The sequence below is a fragment of the Neopsephotus bourkii genome, unplaced genomic scaffold (assembly GCF_033783945.1).
Source record: "Neopsephotus bourkii isolate Nb327-2 ecotype Australia unplaced genomic scaffold, CSIRO-AGI_Nbou_v1 NB_1376, whole genome shotgun sequence".
NCBI classification, from domain to species: domain Eukaryota; kingdom Metazoa; phylum Chordata; class Aves; order Psittaciformes; family Psittacidae; genus Neopsephotus; species Neopsephotus bourkii.
In genome coordinates this window covers 1,955,504-1,978,513 of record NW_026901855.1, presented here as the reverse complement: position 1 = coordinate 1,978,513, position 23,010 = coordinate 1,955,504, and the positions used below count along the sequence as shown (strand labels likewise).

The window sequence follows — 23,010 nt, the reverse complement described above, 5'->3', positions numbered from 1 at the left end:
CCGCCTGCCTTTCATATGGGGCTTCAGCAATCTTGTAAAGCATCATTTCCAGAGGCTTTGCCTCCTGTCGATAGCTGTGTCAGGAGGTCCCCAGGGCTCAGACTCTGAAGATGCTCCGTTCAGCAGTTAGCGAATGGGAGACCTCCTGTCAAGCAGGTGACTGCCACTGCAGGTAGTTGCTGTCTTTGCTGGTGCTAAACTTAAACCCTCTGCAGCCACATCATGACACAGAGGCAGCCTGAGAGCCCCCAGCCCCCTCCATGTCCCCACATGCACAGGCTGGGACAGGTCCTGTCTCAACATGGATGTTTGGGGCAGAGCAGGGCAACTCTGAAAAATGAGAAGGAACAAAAAAGAAAGAAGTAGATGAACCTTTGAGGAAATGAAGGATTGCAGATCAGGCCCTTATGGAATTACAGGATCGAACCCTGTTGGCTCAAAGCCGACCGTGGGATATGAGGAGTTCACTCTCTGTCATCTCAAAACGTGGCTCAATCTCGCTGTTTTATTCTTGTCCTCCAAGGCCCATGGGACTGGTGGCTGCAGCCTGTAGCAGCAGCAGAAGCAGACCTGGTAGCAGGAAGGCTGAATCATGTCCGTCAGCCATTGACCTCACTTCCATCCTGATCAAAGCTGTGCAAGGTTTTCCAGGCAAGCACATGTTATGGGATTCTATTCTTGGGACGAATTATGTCAAAATGATAGCCTCAGTTTATGCCCTAAATTCAACATAATAGGATGCAGAAGTGCACAGACAGGTCTGAAACACTCTGCCCTGGCGCAAACACATCTGTGTTTTTTCACAGCAGAAGCTCACTGAGCCTTGTTGGTACAGGCTACATGGGAGTACAGGTTTGGGGTTGTGTGGCTTTTCCCCCTCGATTTTCTTCATAATCTGGGGTTTCTCCTTCAACAGCAATCACAGCTCTGTCATTCAGTGACACCATCCAAACACTACATGATTGCAGAATCACAGTGCATCAGGGTGGGAGGACTGTACCGAGGTCATCCGTGGCAGACGCGTAGTCCCACCAGCTCTGCTTTGCTTTTTAAAAGACTGTTATCTTTCATGGCCAGATTTACCACAAGGTTCTGGCTGCAGGCAAAAGCAGCCAAAGCATATGGACCAGCTATTCTGGGTTTAGAGCTGCTTTGCCTTGCAAGAGCGATGCAAAGGAGCTAGACAGCACACAGGGTTCCCTTCCCTATCCTGCTCATTCTCCAGATGTCTGCTATTTGCCTGAACACATCCCCAACGTGACGTGCATGCAACCACACACACCACCTCCTTCTCCCTCCTTGCTCCCCTTCACATCCTTGTACCTCCCTCACTGTGGCCCTGCTCTCCCAGCCTACACCTTGGCTGGATCCTGTCCAAGAGCATAAGCACTGAAAGGAACATTTGGTATTCAAGAAGATATCTTTGCCTCATGAAGACTTGCCCTTTTCCATGATGATCTCCACAACCAGTTGTCCCAAGTGGAACAGGCATCCTAGTGACTGTCCTGGAGGATGGGAGTTTCCTGTACCGTGAGGAGCTGGAGATGCTGCCACATTATTTAGGCATCCAATAAGGCTCTCTGTCTGAACCAAGGGTCCCACTGAATGGCTATTCACAGCATGTCAACTGAGATCTTAATTACCGCAGAATCCAGGTGCTCTGGACAGCTTTCCAAAGGCACCTGCCTTCCCCATCCATCATCTGCTGAAGAAAAAGCAGGCAGCCTGAACGCTGCTCCAGTACTGCTGACAAGGGGCAGGGAGAAGAGAGCCCTGCTTTGACATGGCTGCACAAGGCACTCTCAGGGCCAGGAGGGACCAGGGGAAGGTAAGAAGGGACTTCCCTGTGGATTTTTCTGCATTTTTCTGGATTTTTTTAGGCTCAGCCTCCTCAGAAGCCCATATTTACTGAGAGGGAGGAAAATGACACTGATCTCATGAGGATGCCATTCACACATATTGCAGACACGGGCTTCTCAGGACCTTTAACTACATGGGAAGTTGGAGACTTTCATGTTATCAAGTGCATTAGCATTAGTATTAGAGACATGACACAATCTGGTGCTGGGTGCTCTGTTCTGTAAGGGACCTGCAGCTTACTCCTTGTTTACTGCTGCCTCTTAAACAGCCAGATTTCCTCATGAACACTTAAGAACTTCATTCTGGCTGCAGGGCCTGGCGCTTCACTCTTACAGAAGTCTTTAATTATTTCTTTTACTGTATTTTTCACAATAAATGCTCTGAATCTGTCTCCTAAGTGAAAACCAACCCTCAACTTGTCCACACCAGCTGAGTCACTGCCAACATGGTACTGTAATATTTTTGTTATTCTCTGTATCCCTCCATGAAAGCAGTCTGACAGCATGCTGGGGTTTTTTTCCTCACCACTGTGCATTAACCAGATGGTTTTCACTCTATTGTCCACAGATACACCCACATCTCCCCCCCCCCCCCTTCATGCTTCTAGTTAATTTAGAAACCACTAGTGATTATGAAGCGTTGAAGTTATTCCTTCCAATATGCTTTACCTTCTCCTTGTCCACGCTTAATTTCTTCTCCCATCACACTGCCCAGTTAATTAGTTTTGGCTGATCCCTCTGAAGCTTCTCTCTCACTTCTAGATTCCACTGATCTGATCATTTCTAACAGCTGCAAAATATAATCTTAATCTGTTCAGTGCTTCCCCCAGTCATCATAAATCAGTCCTTCAAATCCCCCCACTTCTTTTGCCAGCACAGGGGGCACCAAGTGCCTGATGTCCTTTGGTCCCACTGATGCAGCCACCTCAGCAGCAATGCCCAGTTATCTCAAGCATGATTTGTTTCCCTTTAACTGTGTCTCTGCTCTGTGTTTCTGCTTCTTTGAGGATGCTCTGCAGCGGGGTCCTCGCCTTTGCAGCGACCTTACAGCTATAGGGGTTTTAGTAGTTTCTGTCCCCTTCTGGCACAAAATCTTTCCTCTCAGCTCTCCACTTGCAACTGTTTGGCAGGAGTTCAGGCTTTCGGTCTTGAGTAATCTGGGTTTTTTGGCCGTCAATGAAGTAATGTTACCAAATTTGTCGTCGCGTATTTATCTGTTGCTATGTCTGTAGTTAAATGAAGAATGTGAAGCTCAGGACATATTGGCAGGGACGTTTTAATGTTTGAGAGAACATAACCAAAAAGAAAACCCCACTTTCCTGTGTGAGGCAGCTATGAAACACAAGCACAGCTTTTTTTCCTGTGCATTTTATGTCTATGGCAACATTTTTCCTACTCACATTTTGGAGGGGCATCATTGACCTGGTATAGAAAGTCCAGCACGATAGTGCATCAGCTAACATTTAATTTCATTTTCTTCTGCTGGATGGGCTCTTCCAGAGGTATCCCTTTGCAGCTGAGAGCAAAGGACATTTCCTTATCCATTTTCTTTTCATTCATCCCAGTGGATGCATAAATACGACAGGAAGGTTCAGTGTAGTGGGATGCTCCCTGCATTTTCCTGTACTCCCTTCAGAGTCAGTCCTGTTCCTTCTCCGGGGAGCAAAGTTTCCAGCTGACAGCTATCCGCAGTACCCTGGGGGTGGTTCATCTCCGACTGACTCTTCTAGGTCACACCACCCTTCTATCTCATGTCACCTCCCAGGGGCACTGCCCCTCTCTAATCTGGACTGAATGGCTGCAGTTACAAAAGCAAAGCCCCAGACCACATTGCTTTGTCTGGTTTTTGCCTACCTCCATAAGCACTGGCATGAACGTATAGTATCTGTGCATGCATACATTTCTCTCAGAGCCACCTGAGGCTGGAGAGGCTTTGATTTGGGATGCTAATGTCGCCTTATCATTGTTACAGCAGGAGAAATAGTGCTGCTAAGCAGTGTGCCTGCAAAAGCTGGTGAGGGCAAATCCCTGCCCACCGATCAGCTGCAGAGCCTGCATGTTAACTCAGCATTACGTGCGGCCTCGGTAGGGATGGAGCAGCCACCCCAGGCTGATGAACACAGCCGGGGGTGATGGTGCAGGGGCGGCACAGGTGACCATGCACATCGCGCTTACCATGGCACACCTCCATCCACCATCCTCCCTGCTTGCCCGCTCGCCTTCTGCCAAGTGCCATGGCATAAATCCAAGGTGGCTCTCTGGGCCTCTGCAAGCCATGGATGAAGCTGTTTCATCTGGAGACCAAGCTTTTCTTTCAGACTCCCCCACGGCATAGGGAGAAGGGCTTTCAAGCCCACGTCTTGCTTCCCTTCACCTCCACAGCCCCTTCAGCCTTGACAAAAGGCTGCTCATGCACGATAAGGCCCTCTTTGTCTGTAATTGGTACATGCGGAAGTGGCCACTACAAGCCATCTGCTCCATCTCTCTACCCCGAGGCAGTGTCACTTGCTGAGGATATTTCCAAAGGATGCCTCCAGCCTGGACTGACAGGTCTCAGATGATGGAGATGCCAAACCTCCTTTGCTATGTCCCAGGCCCTTTCCTGTCTGTCCCACTCCCTAGGGACATGGGAACTATTCTCTTCTTAGACCCTCTCAAGCTGTACTGGCTGGGTTTGGCCAAGAGGGACACCTTTTTTCCCTTGGGATCGCTCTTTCCGTAGCAGCAGCTCTGCCCTCTGGCTGACATCCTGGAAAACAGCCTTCTGGCTGAGGCCTCCAGCCTCTGGCTGGCATTTTGGGATCACATTCTTCCCAGATGTGCTCGGAAATGCCAACAGTGGGACATGTGGATCACCCACATGGAGGGAAAGCTGGCCACCCATCACTGGTTCTTTGGGGAATGCAGACACTTTGATCCCATTCTTAGCCCACATGAACCAGCTTCTTTGGTTTTGCAAAAGGATCTTGCTGCTACTGGAAGGATGCACACCTTTCTGGGAGCTGGAGCAGAGGGGAGGCTGCCCCAATATCTCATCCCCTAGCAAGAGCCCCAGGCCCTCTGGGAATGGGATCTGGGGGCCCACCTGCCCTGGAACATAACCCATCACCCTTCAGTTCATCACCTGGAATAAGCTCGGAGGTCTTAGAGACAAGCCTGGCCACCCAGAAAGGAACGTTGTGCTGAGAAGCCTCAGTGTGTTCCCGAAGTGGCCCTGGTATGGGCTCTGAGGAATGACTGCAGGGTGCGCAGGGCAGTGGACATGGGTGGCTGTGGAGCACACCTGAGTCTGCCTGGTGCAGTCTCCTTTTGGCACAGCAGCACTGGGGATGGGGGAAGGCAGACAGCTCCCTGACCACGCTGAGCAGGTTCCCCCCCACTGGACCAGGCTTCAGCTGCAAGTGTATCTGTTGTCCTGGTGCTGGGGCGAGCCTCTCGGGAAGCACTCGGGGAGGTTAGAGCAAGCGGGAGGACAGTGCAGGGGTCGGGGAGCTGCTGGAGCCTGGTGGAGCAGCACAGGCTCCCTGGGGCATTACCTGCACGGGCGGGGGGCGTGCAGGAATGATGCGGGAGCTGCAGCGTTGACTCCCACTGTGCTGGTGTAAATCTGGATTAACTCCACCAACTGGAGTGATGCTCAGGTGTGAAGAGGCAAATCGACATCCCACCCTGGCAGAAAAATACCCGGCTGAGCCAGCAAATAAGCTGCCTGCCCCTGGGATGCAGCCGCCGGCCGGGCTGCCTGACCCCGCAGCACCGGCAGCGAGAAATCTCATTTAGCCTTTTCCTTTAAACTCTGCTTGCTGGCACTGTATCTTCCCCTTGCTGGGGGTGTAGCAAGGGCTGTGCCCTGGGAAATGCAGCGAGCAGGAGAGAGAGGCAGGAGTTTCATCCCCGTTATCTAAACCAGCAGGAGAAGAAATCACGTCGGGAGAAGAGGAGCGATGCTAACGCACAGCTCGCTCCGGCTAGCGAGCCTCGGGAGCTGGTGATTCCGCAGCCAGCCAGCCGGCGAGCGCGGGGTCTCTGGGCACGACCGCCGAGTACGGCTGTGCTGCAGCTAGAGGGCTTCGCTGCTGCCGCACACACATCCCGTGTGCTGCCGGCTGCGCTGCCGCACACCCAGGCACCGGCGGGGCTCCGCCGCGCCGCTCCTCGCCTCTCCCGCTGCCCGCGGCCGGCCCCGCCGCAGGGCCGCCCGCCCGGGCCCCGCAGCACAGGCGCTGCCGCCGCCGTCATGCCTGCCGCTGCCGCTGCGCTCCTGCCGCCGGGCCGCCAAGTTGGCGGGTGAGCCCCTCCTCGACACGCAGGTAAGGACCCGCGCACCGCTCCGGGATGGGGCACCCCCCTCGGAGGAGGGCGGGCGGCTTCCCGGGGGATCCGGTCCCCGGGCCGGCCTGGTGGGGAGGCAGCGAGTGCCCAGAGAAAGACAGCCCTGCTTCAAGCTCCGATGGCCTCAGGGGGGTCAGAAAATTTGTTGGGGGCTGTAAGGATGAAAGGCTGCGACCTGGAGAAACCAGGATTGGATTACCTGATCGGAGGCTCTGGGGCGGGCCAAATTAAAGGATTTAAGCAAAAGTTTTGGATGCCAGGTATGTCAGAGTGGCTGCAATGGCATCTTGGACCCACAAAGCCATCGGGGCTCCCTCCCGGGAGGCAGCTGAGCCACTGACTGAAGTTTGGGGTGGTTTTCTTTCACTGAGGAGCTTCAGAGGCCAGCAGCAGCCAGCCCACTGCCATCCACCCCAAATGGGCATCCATGGGATGCACCCAGCCATGGGACCGGTCCAGGAACCTCGGTCAAGAGGGCTATGCCAGTGCATGAATTGTGCCAATGAAACTCCCCTGAACAGCACCATCTCCTATAGCTCTGGGGACACCCTCCCAGCTTGTGTCTGCAGGAAGAGCTGCACGTTCAGGAGTTTAGAAGGGAAGCACTTTCCATCTCTGCCCAATGTCTGTTCATAATTCCTTCTCCAAAGCCGCTGTGGGTTTCACAAAAGCTATGGTGCTCTCCCCAGACCCTCTTCTTGGGGCTGCCTGCTTTGCTTCTGAGAAAAACATACCCCTTTCATGAGCTCAGGATCTGCCACCAGTAGAAATCTTTTTGCCAGGAGGAAGGTAGCACTGTGTAAATACCAGGGATAACCAGCGTAGCGGGGTCTGAGCCTGCCTGCAACACACAAGACAAAAAAAGCCTTGGTCTCGGGGGGATAATAGGTGGTTACTTTGTAGGCTGTCAGGAGGAGGAATTACCGAAGCCAAAATGTAGTGACTGCATTTCTCTGGCAAAAGTTTTTTGTGTCATGAAAATGGCTGGCAGAGCTAAAGCTTTAGGGAGCTGAACCACTTCACTTCAGCTCCCTGAGCCACCATCACAAGCAGGTAATAAACACAGGTATTAAAGAATGAGTAATTTGCTGCAGCTCCTGCACAGTGACTTTGTACAGCAGATCGCTGCTTTCGCGTGGTACCCAACCCCTCCCTGGTGCCCTCAGCCCAGCCTGCAGGTGTCATCAGCGCTTGTGGAGGACTTGCCCGTTAACATCACCCTCTGCCACCTGCAAGCTTGTCAGAGCAAGCCCCAAAGGGGCCAGCCCTGGCTACCCTAGTAGCCTGTGGCAGAGCAGTCTGTGGGCTGCAGGGAATGGCCCCTGGCACAGGCGTGGGCACTTCAGGCCCTCCTGGTTTGACTGCCCCCTTCCTGGCCCCTCTGTGTGGGATGGGATGTTCTCAGGAGCATCCTTGACCTTGACAGGCAGTCTGAAGCTCTGCCCTTCCTGCCCCCAAGTGCCCCTAGTGCTGCCCCATCTGCGTTAGACCCCAGGCACTGATAGACTATGTCCCTTCCCCAAGTCTCTCTTGACCCTTCATCGCCCTCCCTCACATTTAATATCTGTGCTTGGAATTGTTTTCCAGCTGCTCTGCAAGCGTGGTCTCTGAATCAAGAAGATTTTGTCTCTTTTCTACCTACTTTCTAACTCCCTCTCCCCAAGCCTGGGACCGCCAGGCACCAGCTGCAGGATGCTGCTCTGCTGCTGCTTTCAGGGGGTAATCTCAGGCAAGGTCTCCAGTCAGTATTTGTCTATCTGTGGAATTACAGATAGGCAAGTGATTGACTTTTCTGGCTGAAGGGCCAAACCACAGCATTAGAGAGGGGAAAAAAAAATCCATTATAGATGTCCTCAAAATTGTCTTTCTGTTGCTGCTTCTCTGTCAAGTGAAAAAGGCATCAAATCAGCCCAAGGCTTTGCTCAGCCTGGAACAGAAGGCTCCAGTCAGCCCCAGCATTTTTCAGGTGTATCACTTGAACCAGCTTCCTTTTGGAGTCAAACACTTCTGGTATCCTTTGAAAACCAGAGCTGGTCACAGGATTTGTCCCCATCTCTCTCTGGAAACTCAGCTGTTGGTGTGAAAAATTGGCCAGGGCATGGCTCGGGGATGAGATGCCCCTTGCAGCAACCACACTGGTGCTGCTCCTGAGCTGGGCAGAGGTTTCTCTGCATATCCTCCCAGCTCCTGGGGCCTCCAGGGAGCAAGATGGAGGGTGCTGGAGCTTGTCCCTGTGCACGGTTATGCTGGCAGGGAAGACCCATGAGCAGGGTGCCCTTACTCAGCCCTTGTGGGGCCACCAGTACTGCTCACCTAGAGCAGGGCCACCTCCTGCAACACCGTGATTCCAGACAGGCGCAAGCAGCAGCCTGAGCTCCTTCTCAGGAAAGGCTGATCTAAGTCCAGTGGTGACATGGGCAAGGAAAAGAAACAGCGCAGGATGAGAGGGAAAACATCCACACAGCACAGGCAGGACCAGCTGAGAGGGCCCCCCAGCAGGGCATGGTCAGGACTTGACAGGGCAATAGAAAAGAAAATGTGGCATCGTTTTGTAGTATCTCTTTCCATACCATATGGAAGATAGTTTAGCATCATCCTCTGCATGATTCTGGCCACCTGGGACTGCAGGATGGACAAGAACCATGGGATGGCTGGGGGAAGCTGCTGCTTTTCCTCTTACCATATTCCTGAAGACAGAATCATAGACTCGACTAGGTTGGAAAAGACCTTTAAGATCATCCAGTCCAACTGTTACCCCAGGACTGCCAAGTCCACCACTAAACCATGTCACTAAGGGCCTCACCTACATTTCCAGGGATGATGATTCCACCACTACCCTGGGAAGCCCATTTGGTGAAAAAGAAAATTCCTAATATCCAATCTAAACCTCCCCTGATACAGCTTGAGGCCTTTACCTCTTTTCGTATCACTTGTTACTTGGGAGATCAGCCACCTCCTTTCTCCATCATCCTCTCAGGCAGGTGTAGAGAGCAATAAGGTCTTCCCTGAGCCTTCTCTTCTCCAGACTAAACAACCCCAGTTTCATCAGCCGTTCCTCATACGAGGAATAAATCTCTCCTACGTCTCTGGCCAGTGTAAGCTGCCTGTCCTTAAACACAGAACGTGCATGTCCACCCAAGGATTCCATTTCTTTGGCAATAGCAAACATGAAAGAGAGGTTCAACATTTGTTTTGGATTGCATCTATTGACCCGGATAATAATTTAACACCTTGAAGTTTGCCTGACTGCAGACATTGGCCAGAATGGGAAGAGAGAGATCCACTTATTTGCTGATCCAGGAGATCAGCTTACCGCTGATAACTACAGGCTGTGTTTGGAAACTTAGGGCTTGGAAAAGTAAGCTAGAAAGGTGTCATCTCCACAGCATAAGTTCATTTTTAAAGACAGAGCAGATCACTGGAAAATGAATTAAACATCTGAACTGTAGAGATGCCTTGTGTATCCCCAGGAGAATCAGGCCACAGCAATCAAAGTGGATATAGCCCTGAGCTGAAGGCAGGCAGATGGTGGATAAAATAAACAGGACGGTAGGGGAAGGAGGGTGCTGGCATGCACTAGCCTTTAGGGTGGTTATGAATCACTGGAGTATGGATATGTTTTAAACAGAGACAAATGAGCAGCCCTTAAGAGCCGCTTTACATTGCCAGCTTCGATTGATAGCAGGGGGATTTGCAAAGAGATGTGAGGTTGGAGTTAAGTGCTGTGGCTAAGCTGCTCTACCAGCAATCTGCAGCTGCCAAGGGAGGACAACTGTCCCCCCAGCGCCTGCTGACAACTGAATGCTACATCCCTGCCTCATCTTGGTGTTGGCCGGTGTGGGTCTCCCACCTAGAAGAAAGCCAGGTCCCATCTAACAGATCACTTCCATGCTGAGTGATAGGCAATGGCAGGGAGAGCATCCCTGTGGCAGGCTGGGCTGGAAGGCTGAGGAGTACAGGTCTGTCCCAACACAGGGTATTGCTGCTCCCTGAGGGTGAAGCTCACCATATGCCACCAGACCAGGCAGCCCTGAGTGGTCTGTGGAGAGGGAGCAGTGGGGAGGATGGGATGCAGGGTCCCGTGGCAGCAGCAGCCATGAAGTGGCAATGGTCTGTGGGACTTCATGGGCAGGAGAAGAGCCTTGAAGCGGAGATGTTGGGATTGGAGTAAAGGGTATGGGTGAAGCAGGGCAAGCTGGGAGAAGAGCATGGAGCCATCTAGGATACCCACCATGTTCAGTTCAATAATAGATATAAATAGCAACAGATAAAACCTGATGTGAAACTGAAGACTGCAACTATTAGCATAAGAAAATCACCCATGAGCAAAAATTACAATCCGCAGGCACGAGCTTCTGTGCATCTTCCAGCAGCAGTGAGAGCATCCTGGTAATAAACACATCTTGTGGGGCCTCTATGAGATCTCCTGTGGGACGCTTGCTGTCTCTTCAGGTGCATTAGGCTGGGAGCCTGGTCTTGGCAAGGAACAGGGCTGCATCTGTGTTGGAAGCATTTGTGCTTCCTGGAGCCCATGGCCATTCTAAGTAGTTTTCTACATTGAGGGTAGGGTGACAATGCTCTTCTCTCCAGACAGCAGCCTTAGGACATTTCCTTAATGTGGTCCTGAGCTGAGGAGGAGGAGGTTGAAGCCGGGACCAAGCCTGAGCTCATGTTTCAACAGGCCAGTGGTGTGGATGCTGCAGAAGGCAGGGAATTCACTCTCCCCTGACCCTGAGCTGGCATTTTTTTGCCTGAGGTGAATAGCCAGAGCCCATAGGCTTCCCAGGCTGTCCTTGCTGGCTGATGCCTCGAAAGGGCTGGAGACATCGAGTAACAGCCCCAGCAGCCTTCCCACTGGAGAGGCATCACCCTGACCTCCACTGCCTCTGAGCACTCCTGCCGGGTTCACAAACAGAATTGTGAAGGAGCCTCCAATGACAGCTATGGTTGGCATTATGTGCCCCTTTAAAGCACTTCACTGGGACTCTGTCGTTGACAGAGCTGCAGGGCTGGGGGCTGTTAGGATGCAAATCCAGCAGGAGAACCCCGAGCCTGTTGGACTGCGCCAGCGTGGCTGTTGTCCATCTCTGATCCTGTCTTGGACCCGTCATAACGCTGCTGTCCAGGTCACTCCTCCGGCACCGGGGCAGCCCCAGGAGCAGCCTCTCTTGTCACCTACTCTCTTCCCAGCTCCCACGTTCCCAGGACCCCCGCACCAGGACAGCCTGCGGAAACTTCTGACAGCCACCTTATTCACTTGCTTGCATCTCCAGCTAAAAAAAGGATGCTGAGAGAGTCCAAAGCTGCTAATTATACACCTAGCCACCCACGCAACCATGTGTTTTATTGCCACGCTTCCTCCTTGACAGCCCGGTGAAGCCTTTCCCGCTCTCCCTTGCATGAGGGGTGCATTCCAGTGGGGTACGTCCCGTGGCCGCATCCCTGCTTGCGAGCTCCGACTCCAGGCAGGCGCTGTGCTCACACCAGCCAAGAGAACGCCAGCCGTGGGGTGTGATGCGGTGTAGCCGTGGCCAAGGGTCTGCCCAGACGGGCGCTGCCCCAGGCGCTGCGTGCGGGGACCCCACGGTGCTGCGGGCGCTCGGCCCTGGGCGGCGAGCGGAGGCCGAGGCCGGTCGGGGCCGCGGTCGGTGCGGCAGCGGCGGTGCGTGGAGTGCCTGGGACATCTAGCGGCCACCGCTCCGAGTGCCGAGCCCCGCCGGATGGGTGCTGGGATGGGGGTGCCCGGGCTGGAATGGAGAACACGGTGGCAGCGGGGCACGGTGCCAGCCCCGCAGCCCCTTGTGCCACGGCGGCAGGCAGCCCATGTGCAGGCACTCCTGGTTGGAGCTGAGCGTTTCGAGCACTTCTTTCCAGTGTTCGGAGGCGATGGAGCTCACGTTGCTCCACTGCTGATGCTCACGGGCAGCGTGTTAGCTTGCTAGCACCGGGGCTGGGGACGGGGCGGTGCGGAGCCCGCAGCCCTGCTAAGCTCCTGGCACGGCTCCTCCAGAAGCAGCACAGCTCTTTCCTGCTAGCCTTTGGGTTGGATTTGCTGTTTCTTACCATTAGGAGGAATGCCTCCTGTTTCTTACCATTAGGAGGAATGCCTCAGCTTCGAGCACGGCTGGGTCGAAACACTGCTGCAGAGAAACATTTTTATCAGAGAGAATAAAGACTCGATTTCCACCTGGAAATTGCCCAATTTAACTTGCGAACCTTGAAAAGCAGCCCATCGCATCCCATTTCTCAAAGCAATTTAGTCTCTGTTGGAGCCAGGAGGGCATTGGTGAGGCACTGACTTTCTACATGTCAGGAGATCAGAAGAAGCACTTTATTCGCTCCTTTCCAGCTCTATCAAACCAGCTGCATTTAAGTTGTTAACTAGATGCTCTACATTACGAGTGCCTCAGTTATCATCCCTCTATTCCATTGTCCATGCACCCTGTGTCACCTTCTTCCTTCCCTCCTGGTCTTCACCAACTCCTCCCCCTCCAGCAGCTCCACAGTCCCTTTCTTCTCCCTCCGAGTGACCAGGGCCCAGTTCTCTGCCTGGCTCACGTCACTTTGCTTCCCCTGCTCTGTGCCCTCTTTCCCACCATCTCCCTTCTCACTGCTGTCCCTACCATGCCCCTTTGCTTCTCTGGGTACCACCTCAGCCAGCCCTATGGGGCTGTCGTGCCCCAGTGCCCTCCCCTCCTGCTCCATGCTGACAGCTGCCTCCCGTGCATCACTCCCCTGTCCATTCCAGCCTGCTGGCCGCCACACCTGATGCTCCTGCCACAACAGCCGTTCCCAGGGCTGGTGAAGGCTCCATTACACCCTAGCCTGAACAGCCCCCCACTCTGCATGCTGGTGCTTGCACCCGAGGCAGGAGCAGCGGTGTGGAGGTGAGCAGCCACAGGGGGGCTTGCCTGTTGGTTGGAGCATGACCGCATTCTACAGCCATGTCTACAGGGCTGATGGAAGCTTTTCCCTATCCTTTGAGCTGTGCTTCACCCTGCAGGGCTCAGGGCTGGATCATAGCAAGTATGTGTCGGCTGTGCTGGCTTCTATGGCTGAGAAAGGGCTTGGTCTGCCACTGCCAGACACGTTGTCCACAAGCTCTCACAGCCCTTCCTTCATCCCCATATTCCCTCTCCAAGATGCCAACTTTTCCTCTCTGTGGTGCTCTTGCCTTTGCTCCTTAGCAGCCCTTGTGAGCTGGTTTCCTCTTGGGCAGAATCTCAAGTTTGGATGCCCAGAGGCAGAGCTACTGTGCCCCTGCAGGACTTGGACCTCTGTCTGGAAGTCCCAAAGCACCTCCTTTGAGCTTCCAGTAAAACCTGGGCTTTAGGAAGGGTGCTAGCCACATCTCCTGCACTTTCTTGCTTACCTCTGTCCTGGGGCTATGGCAGCTGTACCTAGCCTTGATCCTGCTTCCCATCAGCCAGGTCAGGAACAGCTATTCATACTCTCCTGCCCTCAGACCAGGCAGGGCATGGCAACACAGTGGGGCAATGCTTCCTGAGGGCACCCGCCTCCCCCGGTGCTCCTGAAGGGAAAGCCAGGGTGGGCTAACCTTCTCACTTGGAAGCCTGGGTACATGCAATGCAGTCAGAAATTGCTAATGAGCCCGGGAAGTGAGGCAGAGTGTTTGCTTGACAGGGCAATTAAGTGATGATTGATTCCTGGAACAACTACTCAATTCATCATTAACTGGGCTTATCATAGCTGGCATCTGTGCTAAGGGTCCCTCTGAGAACTATCCCAGGGGACGTGGTGCGGAGGTGAGATCCCTTTAGCATAAAGCTAAATTTGCTGTGTTGTATTTTCATGCCTTATTTTGGCTCCTTTTATCCAGGAGGCTTCTTGACACACTGAGAGCACACAGCACAGTTGTGCATTTCCCACGCTGCTGGGTACTGCTGTAGCCGGCCTGGTGAGGTGGGGGACCCTGCCCCACTGGGTGGTTATGGGAGCAGCAGTGCAGCAGGGAAGGCAGTTCGTTACAGAACCAGCACGTTAATCTTGGCGGTAGGGCTGCAGCAATATCCCAGCTCAATCAGGGCACTGGAATCTGCCTCCTCCCAGATGCGCCCTCCCCATGGCCTCACTCTGTGCATGCATACGTGTAGGTGTGCATCCTCCCTGTGCACCTAACACCATCCCGCCTCTGTTACCTCCTGCCAGCACTGCCCAGACTATCCCTGTGGGGTGACAGATACTCATACTATCCAGTTGTGCTGGTAATGAGGACAGAAAATGACCACTCTTTGCCAATTTTGTCTTTTGCAGCTTCCCTGCTTTCATCTGCTAGCTTCATTTCTCTTCCCCCAAGCCTGGTTATTACCAAGCTTACTTTATTACCAGGCTTACTTTATTAAGCCCCTGTGTGGCTACATTTACTGTAGGATCCAGATAATCTAGATAAGGTCTGGGACAACAGCAGGGCTGGTTTGGCTCTGTCCTTCCCTGTGCATGTGCACGTTGGGCTGGTCCGTGCCCTCCCTGCTATTCCCTTTCTAATATCATCTCTAGAGGGTTGATGGCCCTCATCTCCACCTGCAAACCCAGATTATTCAGTGCACACAAGCACACACGCTTCCACATATGAGCGCAGTCTCTATGTGATGCAGGGATCTTGGTGACTAAGGAGTGGGAAGCATCTCTAACCCCTCCAATACTGGGACTTTTCACATCAGTTATCAGAGAGGGAGGTTTCAGCCTGGCTGCTTTCCAGCAGGGCTGAGTATGCTGCCGTAGGCACTCTGTGATGCTATGCTGGCCCTCAGCATCTCCTCCACACTGCTGACAAATACTAGCACCCAGACTGGATGCTAGGGCTGCACTTGGTGGTCTCTTTGCCTATTTGAGAAGCGCAGTGAGACCTCCTTCTGAGCTTGTACTTGTATTTGCAACCCATCCTACTCCCATGGAGAGCACGGTACCCAGCTCCCAAGAGTGGAAGGCAGCAAGGAAAAGAGAGTTTAGTACAGGTGAATCTTTTCCAATCCCAGAGGGTACAGGACTTGCATGGACTACAATCTTCTAGCTGTATCCCTGCCCTCTCGACACTTTGTGCAGTGCAGTGCCTCTGAGGTCCTGCTCTAGGGACAGCTCCAGGGCAGTCCGAGGACCAGAGAGGTTTGGCTGTTCCTGCTTCTCTGAGGATCCCAGCAAGATCCCATCCCTCCCTCCCTCCCCAAGCTTGCTGCCAGAAACACTGCTTGAGATGAGGCGTAGATGCCCTACCAAAACTGCCAGCTTTCTCTTGCTAGAGTTGGACTCCTGCTCCTGCCAGGGCTGCTGCTCTCAAATGACCCTCAGTGACTGGCCTCTCCCTACTGCTGTGTTAAAAAGCAAGATGTTCCATTGGAAATCTAATCTGGGCCTCGAGGTAAGCGAAGAAGGGGTTTGTGCTTTTGTTGCCTGTAAACCAGGATGAAGCTTCGAGCTTCCCTGGGTCTGTGCAGGAAATCAAACCGTCTGTGCTGCAAAATGCATCTCCCTTCAATGTTTTGCAAATACTTCGTGGCCATCTGCTGCACGAGCCATTACCGGCTTTATTAGCGAGGTGGGAGACTGTAGGAAGCAGGGAATGATCCTGGGCAGGGAAAAGAAGAGAGCGCTCACCGAGAAGTGGAGAGTTCCAGCAGTGCCAGGGTGCTTTTGAATGGCTCCCTCTTTCTGAGGAGCCTTTCAAAATGTGGCAACTGCTTCCAGAAAAAGCACATCAGCTTTTTCATGAGCATGAAGCTCATCAACAGGACCGTTTAAAGTCAGGCATGGCAGTCAAACCTGTGCCATAGGGCAGAGCCTGGCCAAGGGGTTGGGACCACTTGGGTTTTCACTCTCTGGAGCCTTCAACTCCAATTCCTTTTTTTATGCTTTCTTTCCAAGAACAGATTTAAAGCCAAGTGATGTGCTTTCTACCAGAAAGCCTAGTGCACCTCAGGGAACCTTATAGCAGGGGAAAGCATGTCTCTGCTACACAGCATCCTGCAGAGGAGGCAGTGACGGAGGTCTCTAAGGAGGACAGGAACATTTGGGGTTGCAAGGCAATAAGTTGGCACAGTCTAAGAGCTGGGAATGTGCCAGAGAGCAGCTGTAAAACACAGGGCTCAGGTACTGAAGAGTGCAAAGTAATTGTTTCTCTCTCCTGGGGAATGCTGATATTTCACTACGCATCTTCTTTGTGCCAAGGTGCGTTGGGAAGCCAAAATAGGAAACGCTCCTCTGAAGAAAAGCACTTGGAATATTTCATCTCAGAAATCTTCATGGAAAGAAAGAAAAGAGAAAAGGGCAGCACAAGGTTTCAGTGCTCTGAAATGGAGGAAGGCAGAGGGGTTGAGTTTCCCAGAGGAAGGAAGAAACCCGGGTTGACATTTGTAGCTGAGCATTCCATTTGGACTTGGCATTTTCTGAAGCTGGTGGCCCACAGCCAGGGCTGCACAGCTGCAGCTGTACCAGGAATGGATCTAGTTCAAGCAGGGCTCTGATGCGGTGGGTCATTTATTTAAATTGTCATGATTTCAATGCGGACCAAACCCCCTGAGGTCTCCCCTTTAACCTTTGCACCCTCCGTTCCTCTGCATGGCTGGCTGGGCATCCAGTGAGCCCCACGCCAGACTAAACACTGCCTCCATGCCCCCACAGCAGCCTTCTGTCTTCCTTTGATGGCTTGTTGCTCTTGCCCTGGCCCCAGCTCGCCTTGGAAAAGCCATAGAAAGCCTCCCATGTACCTGAAAGCCATTAGGTGCATGTGCAATGCCTGAAGGGCTGTAATTCACCATGCGACCCTCTGCTTTAGCAAGTCAGGGATGCCACTCAAGTGTCTGTCAGCCTCTTATCTGCTTCTGTCCTGTCTGTTAGGCTTTGCCACAGCACACATTATGAACCAGCAGAAAAGATGCAGTAGGTCCTTTCCTGCCAGGCTGCACGTGGCCGTCTCAAGATGCATTATAGATACAGCGAATTCTCATCTTAATCCAGCCTGAATCAGATCATCCTGTTGCAGGGCTGCCTCCTTATCTTCCTACCAGCTGGGGAGAGATGAAGAGATGCTCAGTTTGTCGAGATAGCATTCAAGCTGTGGAGACGTGGGGAGGGCTCTTGTTTTTTCCAGCATTGCCAAATTTTTCTGTTCCCACTAGTCTCATCTTGACATCAGCTCTGCATGGGCAAGAGGCTTCCTGCTCCCTTTCCCATTTCATGCCAAAATAACAACTCCCCCCACACTTTCTTTGCTCCCACAGGATTTCTCCCCCACCACTACCGGCAGCATGGAGAGTGTCCGGGAGCTCCAAAACCCACTCTTGGCCAAGTCCAATGGGCACCTGCACAGCAGCTATTCTTACCACCAGCATCACAGCCAGGACTACTCCAGCCATCGCTGCCAAGGGAAACTGTATTCCTACATCTTCCAAAACACCGGTGGTGCCAGGACTCACCAGCTGCTGGATGCCAGCTCCCTGCAGCTGGCCGTTGAAGCCTTGTACGGCCCCAGTTTCATCCTCGTGAAGGATGAGACCACTCTTAAAGCCAAGGACAGCAAGATGGAGAGCTGCGAGACCACCTTTACAGAAAGTAAAGAGGCTCCATCCGAAGCTCCTGACACGCACGAGGCACAAGGGTCCTGCCTGGTGGAGAGCGACATCCGCATCCAAACCGTGTCCTATGAGGTGGAGGAAGAGGAGCTCCAGGAGTACGAGGTGAGCTTTGCCAGTTGGGATGGCACCAAACTCCTTTGCTAATGCTGGCCACTGGCCCAAATTCTTGGTCATTTATTCTCCCTTCTTTCCCCAGAGCTTTCCCCCTAGACCCTACTGTCTCCTGCATCAACACCTCTCCCTGTGCAGCCAGTATTTCTCTTTCCTCCTTATTATTTCTGCTCACCTCTCACCACAGACATCAGAAGGAGGTCAGCTTCCCTGAGGGCAGCCTGGCTGCATGCCCACTGGGAGCAAAGGGGAGGTGGGGCCATCTCTGAGGGACCCTTGGGATATGGGAGCTTTCTGACAAGGGCAGCCTGCTGCTGCTCTGGCACTCGGTCTGAGGGAAAATAACAACCCTTGCATAACAGCAGTATTCACATGCATGATGGCAGCAGCCGAGAGAAAGCTGATTGTGGTGATGGCAGCAAGGGTGTCTGCACTTCTGTGTGCCTTCCCCACTGAGACACATCACTTCCAGGCCGGTCTGTGGCTGGTGGAGCAGTGCCACAGGAGGGCTGACCGCAGCTGCTCTGAGCAACGCGCTCACTAAGGGGATGGGGTGCGTCGTCCCTGTGAGGGAGGCTCCAATTCAACTGTTCCCTCACTTGCTAAATTAGCTTAGCGGTGTATTGATCTCCTAGTCCCTAATGGGGATAAGGCACTTTGTTTAAGTTTATTTAGCCTAACAAACAGCCAGCTCTGCCAAAGCTGAAGATATTTCAGTTTAAGACTATCTATTTATCTCCCAGGGAAACCCCAGACCCCCATTTGCTCTGGTGGGGAGCCGAAAATCCACTCTGCTCCTGGCTTTGCTGAGCTACACGTTTTCTCACCAAACCAGGCTCAAATATTTGTGAAACTTGCTCCTTGAGTTTGCAGGTGGGAAACAGATGAGAATATGTGATGGGGCCAGGAGAGAGCAGGAGAGGGGCTGAGACAGCCTGCAGGGCAGCACGGGGAGATGGGCGCGTGCTGAACCCATCTGGTTTTGCAGAGTGACTCCTCCAGCGACAGTGAAAGTGAGGACCATTTCCTGATGCTTCCGCCCCGCGACCACCTGGGCTTGGCCCTCTTCTCCATGCTGTGCTGCTTCTGGCCCTTGGGGATTGCTGCCTTCTACTTCTCACAAGGGGTAAGAGATCTTTTCGCTTGCTTGCATGCACTGAGTGCTGGAGCAAGGGCCCTGCAAGCCACAGCAGCCCTGGGGGGCTTTTCCTATGGGTCTTTTGGGTGTTATTTGGGATTCCCTTGGACCCAGGTTCTCACCCTCCAGCTAGGCTCAGGAAAACGGCATTTTCCCACCTGACCCCCCCCAATCTGCAATAATGCAGAGATCATACATACATCCTGACCCAGTACAAGGCAGCCCATGCCCTGGGAGTCAGGCTGCTCTGGAGCCTGGACATGAAAGGGAGTCTGGTCTCCATATCACAGCACAGCTCCTCTATTGCACTTGTTTCTGATATGCTTTGGCTAAGCTGTGTGAGCCAACGCCAGGCTGGCAGAGGATGCAGAGGGTGGTGGCCTTTGGTCTGCACCAGCTCAGAGAAGCTGCTGCCTTCTTGAGTGCTTATCCCAGAGCCTGGGCTCACTTACTTTACTGTACACCCAGAATAATTCATGCAGAGCCAGGGGATTTACTCAGTGTTTGCATAGATGGTGCTGTACCAAGAATAGATGGGGGAAGACATTAAGAAGTTAAATCAGGAGGATGGAAACAGAAATTGAAAAGTATATAACTTGAGTACCTGGCACAGAGGCGGTGAGAGGCAGGGGAAGCTTTAAATGGAGTGGCTGATTCCACATTTTTATGTAGTGCAGGGTAGCACAGTGTGTTCTCCATGTGATGATGTACTTGGTGCTATCTGTTGGTAGTTACAGCTCCAGTTGCTGTAACTACCACTTTGTTCACTCACTGAGACAAGGACCATCTCTTTACTCAGTGCCTGTGCGCACTGAGTGCCCTGATCTCCACATGGGAACTCAAACACACATAGTAGGTAATACCAAGAGTAACTCTGAACATGCCCATGGCACTCAGGGAAGCTGGAAGTTGCCAGCCCAGAGAGCCAGCAGCCACATCTGTCTCCATTTCTGGCTCCACCAGCCCTTCCCTGGCAAACAGGCTTTAACTGAAAACCCCATGCAGGGAAAATCAAGTTGCAGCACAGCCAGACTGATGTGCCATGCTTTCTGGAGTCAGCTCCCTGAGACTAGGCAGCACTTGCTATATGTCTGTGCCAGGTGTATTGGTATCTAGACAGTATCACACAGACATCACCCATATTCTGACCCTTTGTCTGGTCTTGAGGGTCCAGCCACCCACTGACCGCTCTGATTGAGCACCTGGGCAGCTGGGGCTTTCAAACAAACAGCCAAAGCCCACGCTTCCCACAAAGACAAAATCCAGAGGGAAACGTGGATGGACACCTTGCTGTCTGTCACCAGCCTTCATGGTATGCCATGGCTGGGGAAGGGGGGGTTAACTCGGTAGTGAAATGTCTGCACAGAGGTTGAAAGGCCGCCTGGTACCGCTGTGAGCAATGAGCATTTCTTCTCCTTCCAGACCAGCAAGGCTGTCTCCAAAGGAGATTTCCACCTGGCCAGTTCAGCTTCCCGCCGGGCTCTCTTCCTCGCCGCACTCTCCATAACCATCGGCACAGGAGTGTACATCGGGGTGGTGGTGGCTCTGATCGCTTATCTCTCCAAAGGGGGCCACGTATAGCTGCCATCTGCACGTCAGCACTGTCCCCAGCCGCCGGCCCTCCTGGGATGGAGCTCTTCTGTGGAGCACAAGGTGCCAGTGCCTGCAAGGGCTGCTTGCACAGCAGGACCCCGGCTTGGATGCCCTATGCAAGCTCTTTCCCCTTTCAGAAGAACAGCAGACCCCTATTCTCCCTGAAGCTGTGAGGTGTAACCATCTAACAACAGGGAATTGGGCACCAGCCTGGCTGCAGGGACCAGGAGGAGCACGTTTTCCAGGTGAAAGACATGCAGGAGAGACATTGCATGCTGCTGCTGGGCTGGTGCCAGCACCCCTGATGTGGGGCCATGGATTCTCCTCCCAGCCCAGGAGTCAGGAGATCCACCCCTGGTGCTCAGGCTTGGCCCATGAAGGGGGCACAGAGGGAGGAGAAGGAATATGGTGCCAGGGAATGACCACTCTTTCTTCTGGAAGGCCAGGGTGCTGGGGAGGGGGGTCTCCCGGCTCCTGTGATGGGGACAACATTCTCATTTCAGTGCCACAGGGTGGCACCTGCCTCTCAGCTGCAGCCAAGTAGGAGGGCACATCACGGTCATGACCAAAGGACATGCTCTTCACATCCCTCTGCAGACAGACCCCTGGTCCACAGGAGAACATTCCAGCCACTGGCTCATCCCAGACCAGAAACAAGGAGGAAGGCAGGCTGGTGGCTGCACACCATCACTCCCATTGTTGAAATAAGCTGGCAGAGACAGCAAGGTTTTCTCCATGTTAACAGTGACTATAATGATAATTGCAAGTCAGAGCCCCTGTAAGGTGGGTGTCCCACAGTGCTGGGCCCTGGAGATACTTGTAAGCTGCAATTTCTATCCAAGAAGAGACCTGGGAAGGGTGGGGGCCTGAAGGACTCCACTCTTGACACTAGATCAGGGCCTTGCACGTCAAGAGGAATGGAAAGAAAAGGCCAACAAGACACACAGAGCCTAGGGTGGGAATGCTGTTTGCAAGGGAATGAGATCCAAAGGATGAAAACTTGGAAGGAGCCCGAAACACAGGGTCTGACCCAAAAACACTTCTTCCCATGCCTCAGAGAAGGGTATCTCCATCCTTCCAAAAGCCTCTGCTGACAAGGAAGTCCCACGCAATCCCCACTTACATCTCACTTTTGCTAATTCGTGTATTGTCAGCAACAGTCAGGTGCTTCAGAGGTGGGTGTGATGGCAATGACTGCCTCAGGGGGCTGGTGTTAAAAGGCCCTGCCTCACCCCTGCTCTGCAGCATCCACCTTGACTTTCCCTTCCTGCTGCCTCCTTCCCTGTTGTGCAGAGGGCTGCAGGCAGACTCTGGGTGCCCATCACCCCCTTCCTGGGGTTTCTGGGCAGGCTGCAGCTGGCTCTTCAAGAGATGCAGCATGTTCTCCAGCTGGGTGCCATTCAAATGTACATTTCATCTTTAAGAAGCATGTTAATGTCTGCGATGCTGTTGTACTTGAGCCATAAAAGAGCGAAGTGCATCAGAGACCTGTGCAGAAGCTGGTCTGAAAGTTCTCATTATGTTTTGTAACATGGAAGAGCTAATAAAAAAAGCAGGAGAAAAGACCGTGTTTGTAAGGACATGGAGCTGGCTAGTGAAGAGGTGAGCTTTGCAGGAGTGCTGACCTCATTTAAACCTGTAGGTTTTTATGCAGTTCCTGAAGGAAGTTATAATCCAGCTGGTGTCTGGGCGACTCGGAGTTGGACTGCAATGTAGATCACAGCAAGCAGCTAGTGTTGAAAGCGGGATGTTGATGTAGGCTTTTTGCCATGCATGGTCAGACAAGAAACAGGGAGAGAGAGAGTGAGCATCATGTATATTCTGTGTAGTAGAAGCATAAAATCAAATGTGCTCAAAGAGGGGCAGAAGAACACAGACATCAGGAGGGAATGAGCAGGTCTTACTTCTCATGGTGGACAGTGGGAGACAGAATTTGCAGGGAAGGACTGAGAAGTCCAGAAGAGATGAGATAGCTTAGGGAGGAGGGGGGGGGGGCACCTGCACCCAGCAGCTAAGGGATGGTTTTCATTGCTCTCTCCTGCATGTGCCTTCCTGGGCATGCATGCCCCAGATAATAGGACAGATGTCTGTGGGTGCCTGTGTGATCACCCCCCCTCCAGTGCCATCTCAGCTAAAGCCCTCCCTGTCTCTCCCCACCAAGCACACAACCATTGGAGCTGCTGGACCAGAATCAGCAATAACAAACTGTGTTTGCCTCTGAATCTGTGATTCTGCCAGCTGGTTCCCTTCAGGGGCTGCCGTGGCCAGGGGGAGGGCAGCATCCCTTTGGACACCTCATCCCTCTGCACCCCAGCCCACCTCTTTGTTTCTAATTGGAGACACACTGGGAAAGACTGTTGGGCTAAAGGGCCAACAGAATTAAAGTGTT

General features: G+C 53.0%; 1 protein-coding gene across 1 annotated transcript; it reads left to right on the top strand.

Moving 5' to 3' along the window:
* The first annotated feature begins 5,328 nt into the window (after nt 1-5,328).
* Nucleotides 5,329-22,496, top strand: SYNDIG1L (synapse differentiation inducing 1 like). The gene is made up of 4 exons (XM_061367368.1): nt 5,329-6,169; nt 17,426-17,881; nt 18,879-19,016; nt 20,451-22,496. Exons 2-4 carry the CDS (start codon nt 17,453-17,455, stop codon nt 20,607-20,609), a joined length of 726 nt encoding a protein of 241 aa, XP_061223352.1. The 5' UTR covers nt 5,329-6,169; nt 17,426-17,452; the 3' UTR covers nt 20,610-22,496.
* The last annotated feature ends 514 nt before the right edge of the window (nt 22,497-23,010 follow it).